A 27,208-nucleotide genomic window follows, 5' to 3' on the forward strand; every position below is an offset into this window, starting at 1 on the left:
AAAAGAAGTTTATTATTAATATACTTCTTTTAAACTAAATATAGGTAAGTATACTTTGTCTACTTTTTATGTACTTCTCAGAAATTTGCTTAAAATGACATTCAAGTATGCTTGACCAATACTTAGAAAAAGTCTATATATGTTTGCGCTTAAGCTACTTGTGCGTTGGGCAATCATGTTTTCATTGTTATAAGGTAGGGGGCGCTATTACACATCTTCTGTACAGAAACAAGCCAAGAAGAAACTAAACCAACCCAAAATGTAACTAAAGGTCATAACCTGAAATACATCAAAATATTAGCATAACATGAAACGCACCTTGGCTTTGGCGTCCACTGGGGCTGCGTTTTGCAACAGGAACTCAGCAACTTCACAGTGACCCGCTCGAGACGCCATGTGCAGAGGTGTTTCCACTTTCTACAAATACACGTTAATGTACAGGAACATGATCACATACTGAACAGTCAAGACATCTCAAATCACCTAGAGGTAACCTGCGATCACTTTGCTTTCAGAAGTGAAGCTCCATGTGTACGTGGCCTCACTGTGACATACTTCAGTGTAGATTTAGCTGCTGATATTGCTCACCACGTTTGAGGCATGTGGTGAAGCTCCTTTTTGCATCAGTATCTTCACTATATTCAGATGACCCATGAAGGAGGACACATGCAGCGGGGTCAATCCTGACTGTTGGACAGAGAGCATACAGACACAGAGAAATATGGCAGCATCAAATGCTTTCACCGATCTCTGTACTAGACCCTGCTCTAATCAAACCGTTTATGATAATTAAAGGAAAATCTGATCAAATTTGATCCACATCCAGTCCAGTTCATCAATTAACTTAGTCGCTCTCACATCAAAATCCACTGACATGTTTGTTAAGAGCTGTTTTGGCTTGTAAATGGTGCTTGATCTGTGGATATTACTCTCCTTATTCAGGGGAAACAATAATATGTAGATGTCTCATATTTTAGGTGAAGTTAAAATGTCTTAATGTTGGATTTTTTTCTGCTCCAGATGTTAACTGATGGACTGGTGCTGTGGATTACTTGTGGATTATTGTGATGTTTTTATCAGCTGTTTGGACTCTCATTCTGACGGCACCCATTCACTGCAGAGCATCCATTGATGAGCAAGTGATGCAATGCTACATTTCACCAAATCTTGTGAATCTGATTATCATTGTCTTATTTTTTTTATTGAAATGGATTCCCATTCTGTTAAATGAGCACTGCATCTCTTTTATGTTTTGGGACACTTTGATTGTGAACTGGTTTCTTGTGTCCTGTCTTAAGCGTCCTTTTTCCATGTTATTTGTATTATACAATGAAATGATCCTGTGTCTCACCTCTGTTACAGCCTCCAGGGATGCAGAATGCTTTAACAGCAGGTCCATTACACGCACGTGGTTCTTCTTACAGGCAATGTGGAGCGGTGTGAAGCCATTCTATGCATGTCGTGAGTGGAGAGATATTTCTATGTAAGTGAACAGATTCTGGACGTTTCAGAACAGCAGGGTATACATTATCATGTGCATTAGTTGTGTCCCGTGTGTACGAACCAGAGCACGGGTGTTTGGCTTGGCTCCTTTATCCAGGAGAACCTTGGCCATGCGATGATGTCCACAGTGTGCTGCCACATGCAGTGGGGTCAGGTGGTCTAGAGTGATGTCATCAATCTCGGCATTGTACTGTAACAGCTGTCTGATACAGTCCAGATGATCACCCTGGGCTGCCATGTGTATTGGAGACAGGCCATTCTGTGCAGTGAACATAAGGGAACATTTAGAGCTGCCAATGGCAATTTCTTTCTTTCTATTTCAACTCTTCATTTGTATTACACGTTTCGTCTTACGCAACCTTTTTGTTTTTTTAAGGTTATTGAATGTATTACTACATTTAAGATGTATGCATTGTTTTATTTGAATTGCATATAAAGTCTCCATCCATTTAGTTTAAAATAAGCAAAACTAATAAACCTAATGTAATGCATATTTGTCAATCATGCATAAATGAAACAGGTCGTATTTTTGTTAAAGTACTAATAAACTGAGTGTTTTTATTTGCATTAACCAGGTTTTACATTTTCAATCAATTATTTTAATTAATTTCACAGCTAGAAATATTTTAACCATGTTCATACAACTGAATAAATTTAAAACATATTTATACCGACTCAGTTTCTTACCTGTTTCCTTTATGACTCTGTGACTGAAAAATATGCATTACATTGAGTTTATTAATACACCTGTGTAATCCAAATGTGTTATTCAATCTTTTTTTTTCTCTTTTTCTTTTTGAGTGGATTCATGTTTTTAATTAAAGCATTTGATTACATTTGCACTGCTGACACACTGTATTGAGAAACACTGTGTCGATAATAAGAACATTTTAAGACTTTTGATCTTCATAGCAAATATTTAGTCAAGATATTTGACACATTTAAGAGTTTGTCTAATTTGAAACATTACTTTTTAAAAGATAAACATTTCATAAAACATACAAATCAAAGCCTTTGGGGGGGGGTCTTACTGTACATCATAACCTCATAATAACAACAGCTTGACCATTGTTCATGTCATTGACCTGAGTGAACCAAATCACAGAGATAAATACACTATCAAATTCTTCTTCACATTGCCAATGCCTCTTTTTGCAACTATGCATCTACTCATTTGTGGCAGATGAAATAAAAGAAAATCTGAAGGTCTCCATGTCAACTGTTTTTATGGCTGTATGTAATTTGGGTGCACCCCTACCTTGGTCTTGGCATGTATTGGAGCTCCTTGGTCCAGAAGGATCTCGATTATTCTCACATGACCATTTCTGGCAGCACAGTGAAGAGGAGTCAACTCATCCTGTGTTAGAAGAGGAAAGAAGAAGAACAGATGTCATACACATTCCCTGTCATTAAAGTTTAGAATTGTAGCTTTTTTAACTTACTTTTGTCTTGGCGTCAATCTTAGCTCCTCGGTCCAGCAGAAGTCTGACCATGATGACATTTCCTCTCCTGGATGCAATATGAAGAGGTGTGATCCCATTCTGAAAGAAAGCCACACTGGTTTGAACACAGGTGTGAACTGACAGGGGACCACTGTAGAAATATTTAAGAGACAGACCTTGGGTGTGAAGTTCACATCAGCTCCTCTGTTCAGAAGAAGCTGGGCAACATTCAGGTTTTCATAGTGGGCTGCGATATGGAGCGACGTGAAGCCTGTCTGCAGAGGATCATGGGAAACTGAGTTAGCAACCAGCACACTTTGCCTTGTCTAAGTACAATATAGTTGTTATTCTCACTGCTTCATTATCATTGCAAAAATTAATCAACCGTATTCACTACTGTTTAAAAGTTTGGGGTCAGTAAGAAAGGAGTCTTTTCTGCTTGCCAAAGATGCATTTATTTGATTAAAAATACTGTAATAGTATTATGAAATATTATTACCACTTGGAATGATTGTGGTCTATTTTATTATATTGTAAAATATAACTTGATTATGACTTAACTGTAAGGGGTGAAAATAAACAAAACTACATACAGTTGCTTTAATATCCTTAATGAAAAAGAAGTTTATCAAGTGTGCTATTAGTATACTTCTTTTAAACTAAAAATAGGTAAGTATACTGTGTTTACTTTTTATGTGCTTCTCAGAAATTTGCTTAAAATGACATTCAAGTATGCTTGACCAATACTTAAATATGTTTGCGCTAAAGCTTCTTGTGCTCTGGGAATTCATGTTTTCATTGTTATAAGGTAGGGGGCGCTATTACACATCTTCTGTACAGAAACAAGCCAAGAAGAAACAAACAACAGATGCTTCCGCATGTAATGTAACACCACCAGACATAAAACAACATCGGAACTGTGTAACGTTATGGAATAAAATGTTGACTCCATCTATATTTTAAAAAAAAATTAAAAAAAAAATAATGATTTTGATTATCATTCTGAATCCAATTCATAGTTTTTTTGTTCAAAATGTTGTTTATTTATTCCTTTGTTTTGCATTTATGAAACTTACCCACATTCATGTGTTTCTAAAAAAGAATACATGACGCTAGAATAAAATGTGTATGTTTAGAAGAAGATACCCTGTTCTTTCTTTTAATGTTTAGATATTCATATAACAAAACATATACAAATGAATACTTAAATAGGAACATAGTAGTATTCTTAAAATATTATGTTAATTTAAAGAAAAAGTATACTTAAAGTATAAAATTATTATAATTCAAAGTGTACTAATAATGTTACAAGTATTTAGTTAGTAAACTATCAGTACACCTATAAGTTCACTTTTAGTAAAGTTGCATTACAAACTAAAATCATAGATGTAAACTGGTTAAAGTTTACTACTGTTACACTTGAAGTATACTTAAAATTATACTTTTATATGCTAGAAAGTGGGCCCATTTAGTTCCAAGGAGTATTGAATAGTACACTTACAAGTATATTATTTGTAGACTGATATTTGTATACTTACTACATAAAGTATTATTTATTTAAGTATACTTTATAAAATAAAATACTTAATAAAATAAACTTGAAGTATACTTAAAGTACACTTGTTTTTGGTAACCTTTCTGAATAAAAATTCTGATTAAAAATAAAATAAAATAAAATAAAATAAAATACTACTGACCCCAAATTTTTTAACTATAGAGTGCTTAAATAGATTTATATTATTTGTTATTATACATTACTAAATGTCCAGCTGAATAGAAAAAGAGCAAGGAAAGAGGTTTTCCATCCGGTTACACAAACCTTGCTCAAGACATCAGGATTTGGGTCATTCTGTAAAAGCACAGCGGCAGTTCTGGTGTCATCGTTTCGGGCAGCGATATGCAGTGCAGGAAGGCGGACCTTGCCCTTGGTACCGTGGTTGATGAGCAGGGCCACAATATTCTCATGGCCCTGCTGAAGAGCCACAGCAAGAGGGGTAAAGCCATCCTGCCAGAAAGACAAACACATTTTCAGAATTTTACATGAACACCCATATTTCTCTCAATAACCTGATTGGAAATGGCAGGTTAAGGTGAAGTGTGCATCCCCTGTTGGCTTAACATGCTGAAAGTTTCCTTTGATCTGACCCAAGTAAGCACGCTTAATTGTACTGAATGTGCACTTGTTGTGTACTTCATATCTTAAGGTTAATGTTCAAGTACTGTACTTGAAATCATGTCACAACAAATTGAAGTAACTTGATTATAAGTTTAAATGCAGTGCTATTCAATATAATATTAATATATGATTCAAAAGTTAATAAATGTACTAAATTGTAATTTTATCATTGCAAATGTGTAAATACAAATATATTTACATGCATGCCATACAATACAGTAATTATGAATATGATTAATCATGACAGGTAAAGATATTCCTAAGTGGGTAAAATGAAAATAAAATAAAAAAATGTATCTTAAATTCAGATAATTGCATCTAATATAAATTGAATATTTTCATTTAATTGCAATTAACATGCATTAAAGTGTCCAAAAACATTACATTTGGTTAACTGATTGGTTTTCAAATATTACAAAATATCTCCTTTTGTGTTCAACAAAAGAAAGAAACCCGTACAAGTTTGGAAGGATGAGTAAATGACGGCAGAATTTCATTTTTGAGTGAACTATCCCATCAGAGTATTCTTTTAAAGTATATTATTCCAAAAATACATACTCTTTTTATAGTGATGCTAAAGTGTGCTGCTTTATTCCCCGAGCGCAGCATTACCTCGGTTGGAATGGTCTGATTGGCTCCATTATCCAGGAGAAACTTCACAACCTCCAGGTGATTCTCTTGTGCAGCCATGTAGAGAGGAGTGAAGCCCTTCTGTTACAGACAGACACAAACACCCATATGCAGATACAATACCAAACTAACAAGCACACAAATACACAGATGACAATACAGGCAGACAGATTTGAGTTCGGACAGCAATGCTGCATACATTTAAAAACACTCAACTGTGCAAATGAACTACAAAACATCCAACTGGGGAGAAGAAAAGACAGAAACCCCTATTATATAATGTGTTTTAGGTCAACATTAGGTGAGATTATACAGTTACACAGTAGTTCACCTGAGACTGAGCGTTGACATTGGCTCCATAGTTCACCAGCTCGGTGACCACCTGCTCCTGTCCAGCTAACGCAGCTATGTGAAGGGCAGTGTTTCCTTTCTACAAGAGAAATATCTTATTTAATGACACGGTCAATGTTTTTTGCTTTTTTCTAATCACATGCATTGGTTTGAAAATCAAGCAATCCCTTGAGCACTGGATTGTATGAAATATGCACAAGTTTACTTCCAATGACAAACACATATTTGCTTTTCTAAAAATGTACTTGCAGATTACATTGTAACTTGCATTTTTTTTTTTTTTAAATGTGCTCATACACAGTTTCTGAAGCTACTGTATGGCTCCTTTTCTCTCACCTGTACACACAAAACATGCAAAATAACACATCTCTTGCAACTTCTTCAACACTTCTTTCAAAACTCTCTACACACAAACACTGAATGATTAGCCATATACACGCCAACAGTTCAGAAAAGAAAGAAATGTCTAATGCATTGGCGTTAAAACATTTGTTAAGTATTCTTCAATAATTCTTTTAATAATCTTGCTGCACTCTAAAGAAGTACTGTACACTTATTTTGATGTGCTGGTTAACATATTATTAAATATGACATTTAAAGTTCATCTTTTTTTAATGCACTAAATTGCAACTTCATTCTCACAAAGATACTGAAAGACGTGCAAGCTTCAACAGAAATGGCATTAAAGTATAGCTGGCCATAAATGCTTGGCAGCACACTTTAAACATAATTCAAAGTCAACAGAACTAAATATGAAAATACATATTAAGATATAATGTCCTACTTAAGCAGGTAAAAAAACAACATTTACATTTACATTTAAACTATAAACTAGCAAGCACTTAAATGCCCAAAACTCAAAAAATCACATTATGTTCAGACTTCAGTATATTCTTTTAAAGTATATTATTTAATGATAAGTACTATTTTTAAACGAATTCTAAAGCATATACAATGTTTTTTTTGTTTGTTTTTTTTTAAGGTACAAGTTTGGAGGTTGTAAAATGTGTAAGATGTCTAAAAACAGCACAAGCACACTTTTCAAACAAAACATTTCCCCCCAAAAAATGCAATATTTATCTAAATATATTTGAATGTGTTCAAAGTAACTTGTGATTCAAAAGTGAAAAATGAAGTTCTGCTAAAAGCTCTAGCATCAAATGCAAAGACATTCACTCTATACTTCTGTTAACGTTTAATTACTTTTACTCGAGCTCTAAGTCTTACCTTTGTGGTGGTCTCTAGAACAATGCCGTGGTGCAGTAGCTCCAGCACCATTTTAACATGGCCTTCCTTCGAGGCCAAGTGCAGCCCGTTGAGTCCATTCTGTGAAGGGAAAGAGACAGCAGAGAAAACTCACTTTCACAAAAGACACAGAGCACTGTCAAATAACATCAACTGATGATGATGATGATGATGGGGTGATTAAGGTGGATGGCAGGCCGGTGGTCTCTCTGCTGGGAAGAATACGGGCCATGTGGGATAGGTCTAACCTCACACAGCCTTCCTTCAGCCTCACAGGACATGTGAGGTTGGACCTTTCTCACATTGCTGATATTATCCCCTCTGAGTGTAGAGACCACTCACCTCATCTCAGAGTGACTCAAAGAAAGACACGAATGGATGGATGAAGAAGAAATACTCAACAGTTCTAAAGCTGCGTCTGCAGAACAAACGTTTGCACACCTTATACACCAATCAAATACATACAGTAAGACCCTGACGTCACCGGAAACTGTGTTTTTCACCAGTCTGTAAATGTTAATAGACATTTACAGTACGTCTCATTTCACTCGCTATAGTCTCCTGTGATGGAATCAATACAGACAGAACAGCCACTGCTCTCTCTGTATGTGCAGCTGAAATCAAATCAAATACAAATATTAGGTGAAAAAACTAAATGAAACTAGAGACTAAAACTAATCTAAAATTAAAAAAAAAAAAAAAATTAATCTGACATTTTTTAAAGTAAATTGAAATTAAGCCTAAACAGTAATATTTAATAATAATAATAATAATAATAATAATAATAATAATGCAATAACAAAGTCAAAAACATGAAAACTGAAAATATAAAAACAGAAGCTAATTCAAAATATTAATAAAACTATAATAGTATAGTATTGTGATACTAAAAATAATATAATAGAAACACTGTGGTAGAGTACATTGAATAATGCATTATATAATATTTTTCACATTATTCATATTTTTGTCATTATACAGTAAGTAGAATGCTGTATTCTAATCCAAGCAAACACAAATATTCATACAAAAACACTTTCGTAATTGGTATACAAATCAATAAATGTACCTTTAATTTATTATGTGTGTATACAGTGAAACATTAGAGGTTAAAAAACATATTTCAGTTATATTCACAAAAATAAAGTCTTTTTTTCTTATACAATTTTGTCAAGTAAAGCCTGATTAGGATGTAATTGTTTCTCTTGGCGATGTAAGCTATTCTCAAAATTTACATTGGTTAGTTTGTGATTTTATTGCCGTCCGAATCCAGAACGTCTGTGTTTTTCTCTCACCACCCGTGTAGAAATACCCCCATGAATTACCTACTGTTTTCATTTATTTATTTATTTATTGATAAACTCCGAAAAGAAATCGATTAAAAATTCAATGTATAAATTGTTTTTGACTTCTGCCATACAGCTTTTGCAAACATGTTTAATACTGAAAGAAATAATAAGTCAGTATTTCATAAATGCTCCACTACAGCGAGTGGGAACTGTTAATGAAAAGAAAAAACACACAAACAACTGAAATGGATCATTATTATTTTAGCAACATGTATGCAATACCATTTTAAAATATGTATTATATACTATTATAAACAGGCCAATATAAACCGCACAGCTTTATGTTCACCTCAGTGTAAATAAGAGGTTGAAGTAACTTATGTCTGCTAATCTCCACATTTAGTGACATCCATTATTTTGAGAGATAAAATTCAAGACAGAAAACCATTTCAACTAAAGCACATTTATTGTTTAAACAATCAAATAATAAATAGGATATTATTAAATAATAGCCTACGTGTGTGCTAGCTCAAGGTTCAGTAGACCTGCTCACACGTTAGCTTCAGTATGATGACTAAATGGAGCAAAGCGCTGAAGTCATCGCTCACAACTCATGCAGTAATCAAAGGGCATCGACACGTCAGTGTACAAGCAGGCAATTTAAAAACACATTAAATCTGTGCGCAATTCAGACATGGAAACAGAAATGTATTTCCAGTCAGGTCCACCAATGTAAAGAAGCTAGTTTAGCACAAATATCAGGTGAAAAGACTCCAAACTCACACCGTGGACACACACACCCTTGGACGGCACTGCAAGCAATTTGAGTTGAACCGGACGGACATAATTATGAAATCTGAACACTTAGCTACTCTCCTGATCTTCATTACCCAGGTATACTGTAGCTTTCTAAAGACACTGAAAGCCTCTCAAGGCTTGGCTGGGAATAGCATTCAATACCAAGGCTTTTCATGACAACCGGCACATCCGGAAACGTAACTGTCAATTTGGTTACCGCCCCTTTTTAGGGGAAAATAAACTAGATTTCCCATAGACTTCCATACAAAAAAGCGGCAAAAACCACCGTTCGTACACAACCGGCAGGTGTGAATATCTTGAAAAACCCTAAAACTAAACATGTCAAGTAATGATATGTCCAGCCTGCCTGCCACAGAGCGTGAAAGATATATCCATAAACTTAATTTGGTCAATTTAAAAACACGTCCCTTCATTCTCCAAGTGTCAAATTGGTGTAACAACCCCAGCCAGTGGCCAGAGTCTTACCGGGACATTTACTCGTACCTCATCGAGACACCAGGTGAGCCAGATAATCATTTTACTTCGTATTCGAAAGTAAACATCTTTACTGGGTGCACTTTTCTGTACAGCCATGCAACTAGCTTGGCTTAGTTTTAGTAATTCATGATATTTCCACAACAGCAAGCTATTGGTGATGAAGGCAGGTAGCCATGAATTTCAAATGTGGGGTTTTACAAACATTATTGGTGCACCCAACCACACAACAACTCTCAAGGCAAGGCTAGTCAGCTTACTCTATCCAATACTGTATGGAGGTTTGAGAAACCAAAAATGGTTCTTCTATGGCATTGCTGCAAAAGAAAACCTCTTTTGGAAGCTTTATTTTTATGAGTTTAAGGACTGATGACACATCATGGAAATAATGGAGTGTGTGTGTGACCCTCTGTGCTCTAGATTTATCCTCTAGAGATCACACATCTTTCACACTTTGTCTTCTAGAGCGTCCCTCAAGATCGAGCAAGAAGATTGACCTGGCTGTGACTCAGTCAGACAGTGAATCAGACATCTGAGGAGGTCTCACCTGATTGGCTGTGTTGATGTCGATGCCATTCTTGATGTGGTCCAGAGCCTTCTCCAGGTTACCTGAGCGAGCTGCACGGAGGAAACTGGTGCCAGCATCAGTCTGAGAAAAACATACAGGGAGTAATACAGGAGGGTAGAGTTTAAAAGAGTTAACATGTTAATGGTTTAATTGCATTGTGAAAACTTTATGCTTTTTGCCAGCCACCTGTATTTCCATGACGTCATCGAATCTAACATGTGAGGAGTGTTAAATAAGACAACAAATGTGACAAAACAACTGGTTAACAACCTTTTTTTTTTTCTTTTAAGATTGATGTTGAAGTACAAGAACAACAACAACCGTAACAAAATGGTGCAACAGCAGAAAACACTGTAAATGAAAACAGGTTTTCAACATTAGATGCATACACAAATACATATTTACCACGCACACACAGGGGTATAAAGATAACATGCTGTCTTTGTTATTATTATTATTATTTTTTTCCTGTGTGAGAAAGATGAATGTACACATACTGTATATTTTGTCGACCTTAGGTGCACAAACATTCAGATTATCTCAAAGAACAGACATACTGCAAAAGAAAAGAGTAAAAAGGATCAGAGCAGCAGTTAAAAGACTGGGAAAAGTTCATTCATAGTTTGTACTCCATTAAAACTATCAAATGATTCTCAACAAAACCAAAACCAAAGCAGTCAGACACAAAGATAGAAAAGTGCCCTTCCTAACCTTATGACATTCATCTAACTATTGAACGTTAGAAGCAGTGTGTGTTTTCTCTTATTAGCATTGCATCTGCAAAATCCTATTACTGTAAGATATTTGGTTAACATACTTTAATTTTCATCATAAAATATGCTGGTAACTGGGGTTAGTCCTAAATCCTAAAATACTTCATTGAGTGAGAAATGAACCCTTCCATGGTTTCTTCTGTCTGATAAACACACTCAAGTGAAGAAAGAGGCTTTCACACTTTCAGCCAAAGATCAAATTATAAAAAAAGCCAGTTTATATGGAGTACGTCCACATTTGCATGATTCCAGAACAACTCCCTTAGATTTTAATCTCACATCTGGATTCAATCGCTTCTGTGGCTCAAGTGAATTTGAACAGATTTTCACGTCCTTGAGACTGAGCTGCAGTATGTGTGTGTGTGTGTGTGTGTGTGTGTTGCTGTGGTGGCGGCAGAAGGAATGTGTGTGTGTGTGTGTGTGTGTGCACCTTCACGAGCAGCAGGGCTGGTCTACTGATCAAATACACAAGACAAGTACATGGACACACACGCACAACAACAAAAGTGTGAGTTGGCATGGGGACGACTTCGTGACCTCCTAAGAATTAGGAGCACAATCTTTCTCCCTCATCTGTCTGGCTGGGTCAGAATACTACACTGAAGCGGTTTGGGGTCGGCAAGGCTTTTGCTTTCTGTCTTTCTTTCTTTCTTTTATACAAATTAACACTTTTATTGAACAAGGACTAGTTAAATTGACCAAAAGTGAGAGTTAACACATTTATAATGTTACATAAGATGGATATTTCACTTAAATGCTGCTCTTTTGAACTTTCTATTCATCAAAGAATCCTGAATAATAAAATGCATTACAGTTTCCACAAAAATATTGGGCAAAGCATCATATGTTCATGATTTCTGAAGGTCATGTGACACTGAAGAACATTCAGCTGTGATCATAGGAATAAATTACATTTTACTTTATAATTTAAATATTTTATATAGTTTAAATTATATTCATATAGAAAACTGTTATTTTAATTTATAATACTATTTTTTTATTAAGAGGCTTCTTAAAAAAATAATAATAATAATAAAAATAAAATCTTACCCATACCCAAAACATTTGTATAAAGTATTCTAAACATTTCTATTTTTTTCTGTTTTCTGTTATTTTACCTAAACAACATGCTATTTTAGACAGTTGAAAAAGGTCTTATACTGTATAATTTTTTTTTCTAATTTGGTATTTAAAAAATAAAAGTAAAAGTAAATAAGACTAAAATCTGTCACACTTCCTTATTTTTTTATCAGTTACTCAGGAAAACGTTTTCATGACTTTGATTTTGATTATATTATTATTATTATTTTTAATTTTTTTCAGTTTAGATTTTTCAGTTTAGATTTTTATTACCTTTTTCAGCAATGCATTTTTTAACCCTGAACCATTTTTGGGAGTCCCCTCCATGTGTAAAATGTGAGGTCACTGTACATGAGCGAGTGTTAGCAGCAGATAAGGCTCTGGAGATGGTCGTGTAGACCACACCTAATTCTTTGCCTCTGGTTTCTCCACACCTACACAACATACACTGTATGCCAAGAGAACCAACCAAACACAGTCTTGAACCCTTACGCTTCAAAAAGGAAAATAAAGCATAAATAAAGAATGAATGTCCACCGATATCTAAACCTCCTCATAGACTAGTTATTTTCTTTCATAAAGGTCATTTAGAACAAAACAAGCATTATCGTTTATTAGAGTTATGCCATCCTGTTGATACCTCTATAAAGGATTATAAAGACTTCAATTAATAATCTCTGAAAAAGAAAATAATAGTTAACATACCAGCTAATAAAACCTCATATAATGTTATGAAAAAAGATAAATAAAACATGTCAGCACCCAACCCCGGCTTTCCTCCCGTCTAGAAGAGCAGAAGTACTGCAGCAGACCGGATGACATCACCACCGAGACGCAACACTGCAGTGTGTGTGTGTTTATGACTGCATCCGAGAGAGAGAGAGAGAGACGGAGCGAGTCTTAAACTCACCTCTACTGAGAAACATACACACAGATGAAGTCGAACACACAGAGAGAATGCCATCCCTCATCATAACTGTGCTTGCATAGCATACGAGAGCAGGTGGTGATGTGTGTTTCCCACGGAGGGAAAATGAATGAGATTATACGTCACAGCGGCCTCAGATTCACGTACATTCATGTACACCACTAAATCACTGAGACATTAACTGCATTGTTGCATTAAATGCATGTTCTCTCGCTTCTCTATTTCCTTCTCCACATCAGTAGTTCATAGGATGCATTCTGTGCATCTGGGGCTCATTATTCAGCATCACTATCGTATGATGTCAGTGTGCATTGCACTCATTTGTGGAGAGCTAAACTATCACTAAACATATGAACCAACTGAGAAATCTGCAAAATGCATAACTATTTTTATGCATGCAGAGTAATACAAGAAGACATGTTTCACTGCATTATGGCGCACAGATACTTATATTAAACAAGGTATGCTTGCAGTGATGTTTGCAACTGAATGTTAAATCAACCCTGACTTATATATTATTGGAAAAACAGCTGAAAATATAGTTAGCTGTATATATTGTGACTACAGTATGATAGGTTACACTTTATTTTAAGTTGTCCTTGTTACAGTGTAATTATACATTTAAGTACTGAATAATATTAATAAGCTACATTATTATATGGTCAGGGTTAGGGCTTGGCCTAGGGTTACTTGCATATAATTATGCATCATTTATTGTTGTTATTATAATAGTAAGTACATGTGACATGTAACAAAGACACATTAACAAAAAGTGTTTAATGTGTCTTGTTACTCACGTTCCAAAGTAATAACTGTAAGGTATGCATAACTATAAGAAACTAATCCCTGTAGCAAAATATCAAACCAAGTAACATTCATTGTGAGGATCAATATTACAAGCACACTTAACAGAGAAAACATTTAATTAAGTAAAAAGGTTGTGCATTTTTTAAAACTGACCAGTGGAATTTGCATCAGAGGACATTTCTAATGTCCATTTTCCTGTAAATCTTGTAAAAATGAAGGTGAAACTTTTAATATCTCTTTTAGAGGTTCCCTGTGCCCTGATCAGAAATTAATAAACCAAGTGCAAAGGTGTTTCTGTTTGTAACACAGCTATATAACTCACAAAACAAAGAGCTTCTTAAATTCACAATGCAAAAAAAAAAAAAAAAAAAAAAAAAAAAAAATCTCCTTTGTAGTCTTTAGTCTTTTTAGCCCAATGCATATTCTTTACATTTCCCATGCTTTGCCCTCCCATGCACATTACGTAAAGAATGAAAATATACATCTTCTGTTTATACTGTACCTGATCCGATCCTTATGATTGACTTTTGTACCTTAATTCTATCATATTACTTTTAAAACCAGTTTAAGTTACGTCAAGATATGAAGCATATTTTTAAGCGACTTAAGGCTTCTTCCGACAATATAGTTTCTTCTCTTTCTCTCAGCTACGTATTTTTATTTATTTTTAGGACTCAATTTAAAACCAGTTAAATTTCATGTTACAACATGAACTTTATAGAATACTTAGCAACTGTACAATTTCATCTCTATGTAATCTTTCTGTCTATAACAAATTAGAAAAAAATACGAAGAGTTTGACTGGGTTTCAAAGCCAAGATTCTCCCACGAACAGAGCTCAATACATTTGAAAATACAGCTGACTGGATGGGTGCCACACATTTAGAAGTGTAGTCACATTTTGTTGTGACTAAATGTGTCCTTCTTTCACTTGTTACACATTTATTGTAGTAATAACAGTACATTATGGATAATTTCAGCAACTAACACTCAAAGCAAACCCTATCTGTATGGTAAATATATGGTGTCCTTTTGTAAATGCAGTGAATCAAGGACACATTAAAATAGAGGTTACACTTTATTTCACAGCATGCTTGTCTAAGTACTGAGAATATGAATTAATAACATGTATTTACTATAGGGTTAGGATGAGGGTTTGGTTTAGGGTTAGTATATTATCATGCATAATTTCCTGTTGTTACTATAGACAAGTACATGTAACATGTAACAAGGACACTACAAAATAAAGTGTTACCGAAATAGCATTAAGAATATATTTAGTTGTCCCAAAATGTATTTTCAGACAGTATTTTGTGATGAAGATCAACTGGAAACATGAGCAAGTTTCCAGAATTTTCAGTCTGCATCATGTAACAAAAACAACAAAGAAGATGAAGGAATCTTCAGGAAAGTTGTACTTACTGCACAAATGGTGTTTTTGGTTGGCATCCCAGTACACCGTCTCTCTCTCTCTCTCTCTCTACGTCTTTGCTTCACTGTTTTCCAGTGTTACACTATCTGGCTGTAGGGGTCCGGGCACTGCCCCTTTCCCCCTGCACACACACACATGCACACTTGTGAGGGGCTGGGTGGGGCTGGGGGCTCTGAGGCCAGAGGGTTTATCTCCAGAGGAATGCTGTCAATATCGACACACAAACACACACACACACACACACACACACACACTTCTAACCAAAACTAGATAATGGAATAAGTCTCTCCCCATTTTTCCATTCGGTTGAGCGTTCTCGATCTGCGCGGACCTGCTCGATGCATTCTGACAAGCAAAAGGCCTTTCTGAATGAGCCTTTGGGAAAAGGACACATTGTGTGTGTGTGTGTGTGTGTGTGAGGTTTGGCACTGTTTCAGTCTGCAGAAGGACTTACAGTGACAAAGACCCTTGGAGCGGTGGGAAGGGGTTGGGGTGGGGTACTTCAGGAGTTCCAAGCCTGGTGACAATGGCCCAGACACGGATGGGGAGGGCATGGTGTATGTGTGTGTGTGTGTGTGAGGGGGGCCCAGTCTCTTTCAATAAAAGATCTGTCACTCCCTGCTTGAAAGGCCCTCCGTCTTCTCTCTCCTAGACCCATGCTGGGAAAAGCACATCTATGCCAACAGTATGCACCCAAATACATGTGTGTTGCAGAAGTGGACAGAGCAAGACTTCATCTAGAGCTCAGTTAAACCAATTAAAATGAGGGAGTTCTCTAGTGAGCAGCTTGGCATGGAGGAATTGGGCTTTATATTGGCGATTCCCTCTCTAGGGGATTTATTGCACAGGCAGTGAATCACACAACCCTTTGAGGAGACTCGGGAATCAAGAGGTGATTCAAAGCACTCGTCTTTGATTCATTCAAACAATCAACAAGAGCTACTCCTGCTCTGCAGTACATTTTTATGACTCAGTCATACATTATAAAAAATAAATAAACAAATCTAAGTCATTCTAATTCAGAATTTCACATTTAATTAATTTTTAAGAGAAAACTGTTTCTAGTTTTTAAAAGTAAAAATAAGTAGTTACATGGTCACATGAGTTGGTCACAGGAATGCACTGTGCTGACTAACAGAAAGCTGCTTGGTTTGAGAGTGACTTCAGTGTGAGCTGTACTTTATGCATTATTGCAGTGCTATTGATAACAGAATATAATGCAAAATATAGGTATAAACTAGGAAGTTAGTTTACTTGCGATCTCTCACCGAGCAGTGGCAAGCGTTTTAGGCCCCATCCTTCTAGGCATCCTGTTCATCTTCTTGTCATTTTGAAAAGAATCAAATTATGAGTAATGTCCCACAGAAAAAAAATATATAACAATTCACAGGTTTGGAACAACATGAGGGTGAGTAAATGACAGAATCTTTATTTTCTGAGTGAACTATCCCATTAATAGTTACAGTGAGAAAAACATTCTATTGAAATACTCTTGAACAAAAATGTCTCGACTCTCTAGTGTTGTTACTTAAATTGCGTGTTACTGTAACAAGTAAAAGCCAGCAAGGACACATGGCAACTCATTGGTGAAAAACACTGAGCAGCACACGCCACTAGAGGGAAATAGATTTGTTATTCATAATAGTGCAAGCAGCAGTCGATGAGGCCATGAGCATTCTGTGTAGTGTTGTGCATGACTGCTGCAGTGTCCTCATCTTCTGTTTCATCTAAAAGCACCCTGACCGAGTTAAACCAGGAAAACTAATGTTTCCATAGTCCCTGTTTCGTGATCGATTGCAAAGCTAGATACATTCATATTCATGTCTAAATAATCTTCAATGTAGCAGATTTTTCTGTTGTCTCATTCATTAAGGCTTAATACACATCACAGATAAACACATCAATGAGAAATCTTTAGATAGTCTTAATAATGTGATAAAAATGTAATTCTATTTATTCTCACATTAACACATCAGTAAATGACACCAATCTAACTGCGATGTAATTCACAGCCCCCAATTTGTGAAAGCATTTGTGATGAAAGTTACTTTTGTGGACCATTGATAAGTCACCTCCATCATTTCTGTCTATATGTAAGTCATTCATTTTAACCTTGTTTGAGAAGTTTCTTTAAAGCTTGCGGTAATTACACTGAATAACATGCTAATTACAGCCAAAACAGCAAACCTGTCATCAATCCTGTTAGATCCACCAGCAGCATTCACCACTCTGAACCACCAAATCCTTCCCCATACTCTCAATGAAGTCGACATTACAGGCTAAGAGCAGAAATAAGCAGTTAACATGAAAAGGATCTGTGTCACCTTCACACCAACTACCCATTCATTTTCTACAGGATCTGTGGTAAGTGTTTTCTGACTTCACACCAAATCAAATAGTGAAGTTATCACCTGGAAATGCATTTGTGCATGGAAAAATGCCCATCATCTGAAGCGGAATTTACTCAAAAACACACTGCTGTTCATCCCGGCCAAGAAACATCCTTGCCAAGACCTCGTCATAGACAACATGGTCATTTCCCCACATAAAGCCAAGAACCTTGGCGCCACACTGGACAACGGTCTGTCTATGCATCCCACACGCTAAGCATATTCAGTGTGCAAAAATAACGCTTCAGGGGAACAACATCTCATCACTGGGGCAGTTCCCCGTAGAAGGACATCTTTATTCCTTATTTAACCCTTAAAGGTTCATAGTAATACTGAGTGCAGTCCACAACCCCAAGTTACTAACATGCAGCTTTTAGGGGCAAATAAGGTCACTTTAAGGCACTAACAGAACCAGTGCCAAACTGTTATACCTCTAAAAGTAAAATTTTTGCAATTTTTTTTTTTTCGGCACTACACAGTCGATACACTACTTCTGCATTTTTGTAGGCAAGCTCCAATAGTACAAGTCCTAGTAAATAGTATCTCATTCCTGGAATCAGGCATTAATATGTGCTTTTTAAGTCCTAATAAACAGCCAGTATGCCAGTAATATGCATGCTAATAAGCAACTAGCTAATAGTGTTCCCTAACCTTAAGTGTTACCTCTTTTCCTATTGGATAATTTTGCTGAATTGCATTCTTACCATCTGTTGATCACAAAGGTCGTACACACAGCAAATCATGAGCCACTTGTCAACATGCTCTGAGGTTCCAGTAAGGAGTTATTAGTGGTTAATGGTAAGACCAAAAATTGTGAATCCCAATATCCAGATGTTACTTGTCATGCATGGTGATGACTTCCTCTGTGTTAATCTTTACATTTGTTGAGCAGAAACATGAATACCGAGTCCAGAATGCAACAACTGATCAGTTTAATCCTCCTTGGGATTGCCTGGTGTCTTCAAAGTTGCAAAAACCAAGCAAACGTGCAGTTCTCTCTTCAGTTGAGTGTCTTGATCAGCTGTTGGTCACCTAACCCTGTTGGTCCTGGAGGTCCTCATCCCAACATATCTGCCTTGAAGTAATCCTGAAGGCTCTTGATTACCTTGCTTCATGTGTGTGTAATTATGTTTGGAGCTAAACTCTATAGGACAGTGTCCTTCCAAGAGCAGGACTCGACACCTCTTGATATAGATGTCCTCTTCAATGCTTCTTTTATCATTTGTTTCTATCTAACATCCATATACTGTTTCTTAAATGAGTGGTATTTCCATCTTTGGGACACAAGTTTACAACAGAATCTATTCCAGATTTTGGGCCCACTTGGAACCATGAAAGGCTTGAGCTGTGAGTTGGAAATGAAGTGTACTTTCTCCTTTCAAGTACTCTGAGGACATCTTGATCCATCTCTTTAGAGCAGGGTTCCTCGAATCTTGTCCTGGAGGGCCAATGCCCTGCGAAGTTTAGCTGCAACCCTAATCAAACATATGTAAAAAGGTAAGTGAGATTGATCAGGGTTTGATCTGAACTGTGCAGGGCCATGACCCTCTAGAGCCAGATTTGAGGAGCCCTGTTTTAGAGGCTGTGAGGCCAACATAGTGCCTGAACATGGTCTTCCACTCCAAGAGAATAAGGTAAGCAAGGCTTAAAGTGATAAATCAATAAGGGCATGACTAGAGGCAGGAATCTTCCTTGGTCCTGCTGTATTCTCATCCTTAATTTACTTTGTTTAGACATTTTACAACATGCTGCTCTGACATACAGATCACCTTAAAATACTCCTTAAAACTTGACTACAGTAACAACCTCATTTACTAGGTTACCCTGGGAGAGGTTCTGCAGAATGAAAGCAGTAAAAGTGACCAATGCATAAATAAACATCACATGAGGTGCATCAGAAGCACGCAAGGCTGAGGCCCACACATAGCAACCACCTCTGCCAAGTATCCTGCTAGTCCTTGGAAGGCAAATGGGGCCTATTCAAAACCAGGGTTAAATGATGGGATGTTATAGACAACAGCATTGTCTTCCTGATCATGGCTGACTTCTTTAATCTGGCTTCTTTGATGCTGGATTTTAAGTAGGACATGTATCCTGGATCAGCCTCCTTTGTTATTACTGGTACAACATTCCGATCAATCAGTAACTCAGACCCTTTCCTTTTACTCAATTAAAACCACAACCAGCCCCTAAAATCTGAGATGAAATTATCGTTAGTGGATAATATTGATAATATTCCAGTCACTAACCTAATACCTTAACCCTGTAATATAATAGCAGAAATCTAATCTTGTTTCCGCAACGACAAGTATGATCATGTGGGAATACTTACGGTCATTCTTTATTCATCACAATAACAGAACAGCAAAATTAATCAAACTGAAGATAAGTTTGTTTCAACTTTGCCTTCTCCATTTGTGCTTGAGGTTGGAAGACAGTGCTGTACATTCACTTCTCTACAATACCTGCCGGAACCAAGACTCGAACCTGTGACCTTTGGGTTACATACAGTGACAAAGACCCTTTGGGTTACACAACAGTAAATTCATTTTTGAGAAAACATTCGAAACAATTGGTGAATAACTTTGTATCCCACTATATCTTTTCATTTCAAATAAATACATTTATTTGTTTTCTTGACTGTTTGGACTATTGTAGAATGTTTGTACACAATAGAATAATTGCTAGAATGTTATAATTATGATTCAGATGATAAAATAAGAAGGCCAGAAACTGGCTATGATGTCACAGTAAAAAAAAAAAAAACTGAAATTAATAATAATCAACCCATTTAATAAATGCAGCTAATATAACTTATGTGGCTCAACAAAAATGTTGTCTATTAAGTGCAATTTTGAAGCAATTTTGAGAAGTTAACACATCCTATGCTATATATGCAAAAGTCCAAAGTCAGAAAGAGCTTTATTGCCAAGTATGTTTGCACATTTATTTTGTGGTGACAGAAGCTTCCAGTACACAGGGACAGCTACAACACACATATAATAAAAAAATAAATCAAAATATATGAATAAAATATAAATAAACAAAAACTGTATGTACAGATGTGCTACAGATGGAATAGAGACAAAGGAAATCAACTTTTTTGTGCCTGGCTGTCCCAAGAGGGTCTGGCTGCAGACTTGCACTTGTACTCTCAGACACTTGCACTTCCGCTAGTGACATCACTTGCAGTCTTTATTTTTTATTTTGTTGAATTTTTTGATTACTTTTTGTTTGAATTTCCCAACATTCTTGCAGGACCCTGTACGTTATAGCACCAAATTAGTTTCAATCATTTAATCACCACCACAGCGTCTTGTCTCCATTGGTAACACGCACGATTTGTGTTGATTGCAAGTGACGTCACAGGTAGTGGAGAGTGCAAGTAGCGATTGCAAGTGACATTGTAATTTAGTTTATTTTTTTCTTGTGTTCGCCACCTGGCTACTGTTGTAAAATGTTGAGAGATTCAAACAAACAGTTAATCAATAAATAGAACAAAATAATAAAAAATAAAGACTGCAAGTTTTGTCACTAGCGGTAATGCAAGTCTGAGAGTGCAAGTGCAGGTGTGCAGCCAGACCCTTCTGTCCTGGTGTTCGATGCTCTGTAGCACTGGCCAGACGGCAGAAGTCCAAGAAGGAGATGGCTTGGATGTGAGGGATCCACAGTGATTTTCTGCACCACTCTCCTCACACTGGATATATACAGACCTTAAAGGGTGGGCAGGGAAGCTCCAGTAATCCAATAAAAGAAGTACAAAAGAAGTAAAACCTCTGTTGGGCCTTTTTCACAACGGAGCCAATGTGAGTGTCTCACTTCAGGTCCTGAGAGATGTTGGTGCCCAGGAACCTGAATGACTCCACTGCAGTCACAGTGCTGTTCATGATGATGAGTCAGGGGAGATCGGGGGGGTTTCTCCTCAAGTCTACAATCATCTCCACTGTTTTGAGCGTGTTGAGCTCCAGGTTGATAAGACTGCAGCAGATAGCCAGCTCTTTAACCTCCTGTCTGTAAGCAAACTCGCCACCATCCTGGATGAGGCTGATGACTATGGTGTCACCTGCAAACTTTAGGAGCTTGACAGAGGGGTCAGTAGAGGTGCAGTCGTTGGTGTAGAAGAAGAAAAGCAGTCGCTAAAGAACACATCCCTGAGGAGCACCCGTGCTGATGGTGTGGCTGTTTGATATGAATTTCCTCAGTCTCACTAACTTTTGCCTATCTTTCAAAAAGCTGGTGATCCATTGACAGATAGAGCTGGGAACAGAGATCAGTTTGGTCTGGAGGAGTGTTGGGATGATGGTGTTGAAGGCCAAACTGAAGTCCATAGAAAGGATCCTCACATAAATCCCAGATTTGTCCAGATGCTGCAGGATGTAGTGCAGCCCCATGTTTACCGCATCATCCATGGACCTGTTTGCTTGGTAAGCCTAATGTAAGTCCTAATGCATGGTGAGGAGGTCAGTTTGAGTGGCTAAAGACTCTCCAGGGACCACAGCTGGAGAATTGCAGAAAATAGTTGAGTCTCGGGGTCAGAAAACCTTGAAAAAAATTGTCAAACAGCACCTCCATCACCAGATGTTGTTTAGGAGGGTTTCAAGAAAAATGATCCTAGCTCATCCAAAAACAAACTAAAGCATATTAATTTATCAGACACGACTGGAACTTCAAATGACTGGCTTCTATGATCAGATGAAACTAAAAAAACACTCAAGATGGGTTTGGTGAACACAGATATAAAATGAAAATATGAAATATACTGCTGTATTTTTGATGTTGTGGGCCTATATTTCTGCTGAAGGTCCTTGACATCTTGTTTAGATGCATGGCATCTTTGAAATCTCCAGCACGTGTTAGTTTGCCATTGGCTGTAGTCTGTGCAGTGTGTTCGAGCGCAGCTTTTTGGTCCGACGCTGCCAATGGGAGGTGACAACTTTGTTAGCTTTTGTCGCCGTTAGTTCTTTGAAACTGGCTTGGTGTGTCCCATCCTTTACAGTCCTTACTACAGGCTTAGCAGATTTAAGTTTTTGCTTGTATGTTGAACCAGATAGTGGTCAGAGAGCACTAAAGCTGCTCTAGGGACGGAGCGATATCTATCTTTTAATGTGTTGTAATAGGGGTACAAAATATTTTAGTCTCTGGTGGGGCATGTAATATGTTGTCTCTATTTTGGCAGTTCACGTGTGAGGTTTGCTTTATTAAAGTCCCATTCTATATATTGTGATTTTATAATATGCAATAGCAACAAAAACGTTGTTACATAAAAGTCACAATTACCTTGTTTTATTTTTTATTCAGTGGTGGAAATGTAATTTAATTTCCTTATTTATATATGCAGCTTTTATAATAATATATTTACTGACAGATTGCATGCAATATTTGAACTTCCAAAAATGTCAAATGTGAATTGTGGAAAAACCTCAAAACAATGGTGACCAGTTACAGAAAAATATACACTTCCCATCACACTCCCATTCAGAAGTTAATCCAATAGTCTTGATGTTGATTTAGAAAAAAAAAAAAGTACACAGACATGCTATGTGTCAACTACTAACATCACTTGCTGTGTGAACACCTTTGTGAATAATAAAAAAGTCTGGTTTATTTCTATCGCTTCACTCACTTCCATTGTAGACATCTTTAAGTCTCTAAATATCATTTACTTATACAAATCCTAGTCTACTTTTGCTACACATTATTCACATTTCCTGTCAGAATCAGTCAGAAATACTTCAAAATAGTCATAATAATGTGTGTAGAAATTAGAATTTCTATTACTAATTCAAATTCTAATAGTATTTCCAACACTGCATTTAGAGGCTATGGAGCTCTTGAGAGGACAAGGTGATTTAAAAAAAAATTTTAAAAAAATAAAAACAAAATAATATTTTGATGCTTGTGACTTTGCTAGCAACATTTGTGTTGACCCCACGTTCAGTCATAAAAGCACCTCATCACAATGTCCGATTAGGAGCTCCATAAGAGGCAAAACATACAATTGCTGTATTTGACTTGTTAATTAAACCAAAAAGATTAATAAATGGAGTTTACTTTGACATGAAATTAATTTGAATGCAAAAATGCAATCAAAAATCCCACCATGGTTTAGAATTATGATAAGAAGATGACTTGGAAATCGGACTTACCTGAGGCACAGATAGTCTTTAAACAGAAACACTAACACTACACTAAACATCAAATCCACAACAAACACAACACCCACACACACACTATGAAATGATCACTATCACAGCACAAAAACACGTACAGCACAAACACAGATGAAAAAAAACTGAACCTCTCTCACCGCTCAGATTCAGCTCTCACAGCACAACATGGACAGATGTGACAGATAGTGTATAAACATCAACACGCGTCAGTGCATGCAGAGGTGTCTGATACAGATGTGTTCACATGGTGAAGTGTTTGTGAGCAACACATCAAAACATGTGAAAGGTACACTGAAGAACCCACAGGTAAAACAGGTTCATTTGACTTCAGCCTTAGTATATCCTACCCATACTGTGTATGCAGTTTATGTCATGTTAAAGTGATTTGTTGGTTATATGATATTAGTTTTTTCCCGTGGACTCTTTTATGCTGTGAGTACACTAATAAACGCAAAAATAATCCACACATCACAAAAACGGAACTCAAAAACTGAACGCAACCAAAAAAAAAAAAATCGCATAAACCAAAGAAAACAAAAAGAAAAAAAAGTGTCCAGCCTGGACTACTACAACATCTACTGTTACTTAAAAAAAGCCAGCACAACACCAAACAGTAATACGAAACTCTCAAATAAAACCACAGTTTAGTATAACTGAATGTTACACAAAAACCTTACGTGTCAAAATCAAATTGACAAGAGAACAATGTGGATGAAATTAGAACCACTACATCAAAAACACTAACAACAATGAGCATATCTAGTGACATATAACGTCCATATACACTATGTATATGTATATAGATCAGTATGAGAGTAAAACTTTAGATATATGTTGCAGATATTTACTGTTTCATCACAGAGCCACACTCCCTGGCCATCCGGCAGCTCAGAGCTCACACTATTGTCCTGATCGATTAGCCAGCGATGAACGACGTGGGCCTGAAAGGACACACCACATAAACACAAGAAGCCATTAAATCTTCACACTCTTGAGGTAAAGGGAGAGAACGAGAGACAGGTACAGAGAGAGAGAGAGAGAGACCTAGCAGCAAGAGAAAAGAGTCCCATCTATGGCTTCACATGAATGAAAGCCATAAGAATGAAAGTCTACGCTTGACTTAGTCAGTTCACGTTACGAGAGAAGGCAGACAAACATGAAAAAGAGAAGCAGAATGAGAGGAAAGTGCAGAAGAACAAAGAGACAAAAACAAACCCACGGGGAAATTGATAGATTACAGCACATTTCAGATTCTCAGGTTGGTCTTGGATCATGTATTGTTGTAAGAAAAAATTCTTAAAAGGAATAAGTTCTCTGAGAATCCGCTGTAGGGATATATATATATATATATATATGTTATAATAATCTTCCAACTATTATGCAATATTAAGTCTTACTTAACCCATCAATGTTATGAATGGACTTATTTCATTAAGTATTTGATGATTCTATTGAGAACAATCAGATTTATTACTGGCTCAGTTTAAGGATCACATCATTTTATTGCAATCTTAAAATCTTAAAATGATTTGAATATGAATAAATTAATAAATCGCTCAGCCTTTGCCTTTGTAGTATATTAATTTTATTTAGCCTAATGACTTTTTTCCCTCCTTGCAGAAGCAAATGCGAAACATGGAAGAAACTTTAGCCGCAAAATGCAGAGATGAAGCACATTAAGGATCATGAGAAAAAAGAAAAACTCTCTGATCACTTGCAATTTAACCGATTTTACAAATGAATAAATGACAAAATAGGTTAACTAACCTTTAAACACAAACCTCTTCACAGCACCAGAGAGGCATTATAGGATGTGTGAATAAAAGTAGCTAGTGTGACATTTATTTGTTTAGTTTTTCTGTTGAAAGTGAGATGTTTCCAATGCCTTTAATCATGCAAAAAGTGCATATTTAGCTTCTGCTAATAAAGGCTCCATTCTATGACTTGTGTAACCTTCAGTAACGATATGTCTGCATGATATGCAACACATTCACACACAATAAATCAACGAGAGAACAGATCATGAGGAAGGGAGAGTTGATGTGCTGCAATAAAAGACGGTGGCAGATTCACATTCAGTGAGAGTAGGAGCATTTTCTCTGTTTAATTAGTTCAATAGCCCTAAATAAAAGTAATCAGCATATTTAACACAGATATTAACATGAATGCTAAGAAGTCTGCAATATCTCCAGGTAGTTTAAGCATCCCAAAATCCCAATAACCCCAAATTCACACCATTAGTCAAGCCAGAAGTTGACAGTTTTCAATTCAACAAATTATATATTATAGTTGTCTCTGCTGGGAGAGAAGAAAACAATTCACTAAAAGCATTGGAAAATTAATATATATATTATTTTCTTTTTTTTTTTTTTCTTTTTTTTTTAAATGTGTATTTATGGGCTTTTAATGTCTTTAATGGGAGAGGACAGTAGAGAGCTGACAGGAAAGGTTGGGTGGAAAGAAGGGATCAGAAAAGGACCTCGAGACGGTAATCAAACTCGAGTCACAGTGAATGCAGTTGTGTATAAATGTTGTGAATTTTTTCAAATAATGAGAAGGGTTTTGATATTGCTCAAGTTCAGTCAAGTGCTATGCATTACATCATAGGATACAGGTTGCTTTTTTTCATTTTAATGTTCTCTTTCCTTCTCTGACTCCTGATGAGAGGCAAGCACAACCCACAGAGCTAATAATCGTTATGAGCTAATGTCTTATCCTTTCTTTTTCATTCATACAAACACACCTGCTGTTCTACAAGTTAAACCTGAACCACTCCAAATCAGCACTTTTGTAAAGAGACAAGAAAAGCAAAACAAAAGTAATTTAGTGTCTCGACTCCAGACGGGGACTATAACTATCATGTGAGCTATTTAGGGAAAGAGAAACAGAGTCAGCAGCACCTGCCCTGCAGAGGACAATACCAATAGCCCTCTGACTCTTTTGAACTACAACTAACACTGTAACAAAGACTTCATGAATCAATTAATGCAGTTCTCTAATCAGCTGCTGTGTGGTGATGGGAACTCCACTTCACAGGTTGTTTCAATGATACGTTTATATAATCACACAATGGCATCACATATAAACTATTGTAAATAAATAAGTCTTCATCAGCTCACCTTTTTATACAA

At 36.4% G+C, this 27,208-nt stretch overlaps 1 protein-coding gene across 3 annotated transcripts in view; it reads right to left on the reverse strand.

The window, feature by feature from the left end:
- Positions 1-27,208, reverse strand: part of LOC127990615 (ankyrin-1) — a 135,580-nt gene that overhangs the window by 57,797 nt on the left and 50,575 nt on the right. For 2 of the 3 annotated variants that reach the window (XM_052591509.1, XM_052591514.1), the window contains exons 2-14: positions 24,926-25,018; positions 10,477-10,578; positions 7,330-7,428; positions 6,083-6,181; positions 5,734-5,832; positions 4,765-4,950; positions 3,122-3,220; positions 2,946-3,044; positions 2,762-2,860; positions 1,565-1,762; positions 1,352-1,450; positions 589-687; positions 319-417 (exon numbers count right to left, since the gene is read on the reverse strand). In XM_052591509.1, coding sequence (XP_052447469.1) covers positions 319-417; positions 589-687; positions 1,352-1,450; positions 1,565-1,762; positions 2,762-2,860; positions 2,946-3,044; positions 3,122-3,220; positions 4,765-4,950; positions 5,734-5,832; positions 6,083-6,181; positions 7,330-7,428; positions 10,477-10,578; positions 24,926-25,018 — 1,470 coding nt within the window. The remainder of the gene's footprint in view (positions 1-318; positions 418-588; positions 688-1,351; positions 1,451-1,564; positions 1,763-2,761; positions 2,861-2,945; positions 3,045-3,121; positions 3,221-4,764; positions 4,951-5,733; positions 5,833-6,082; positions 6,182-7,329; positions 7,429-10,476; positions 10,579-24,925; positions 25,019-27,208) is intronic. The other variant, XM_052591513.1, reaches the window with a different exon arrangement.

This window comes from Carassius gibelio, chromosome A5 (genome assembly GCF_023724105.1).
Source record: "Carassius gibelio isolate Cgi1373 ecotype wild population from Czech Republic chromosome A5, carGib1.2-hapl.c, whole genome shotgun sequence".
In the NCBI taxonomy this organism is placed as follows: domain Eukaryota; kingdom Metazoa; phylum Chordata; class Actinopteri; order Cypriniformes; family Cyprinidae; genus Carassius; species Carassius gibelio.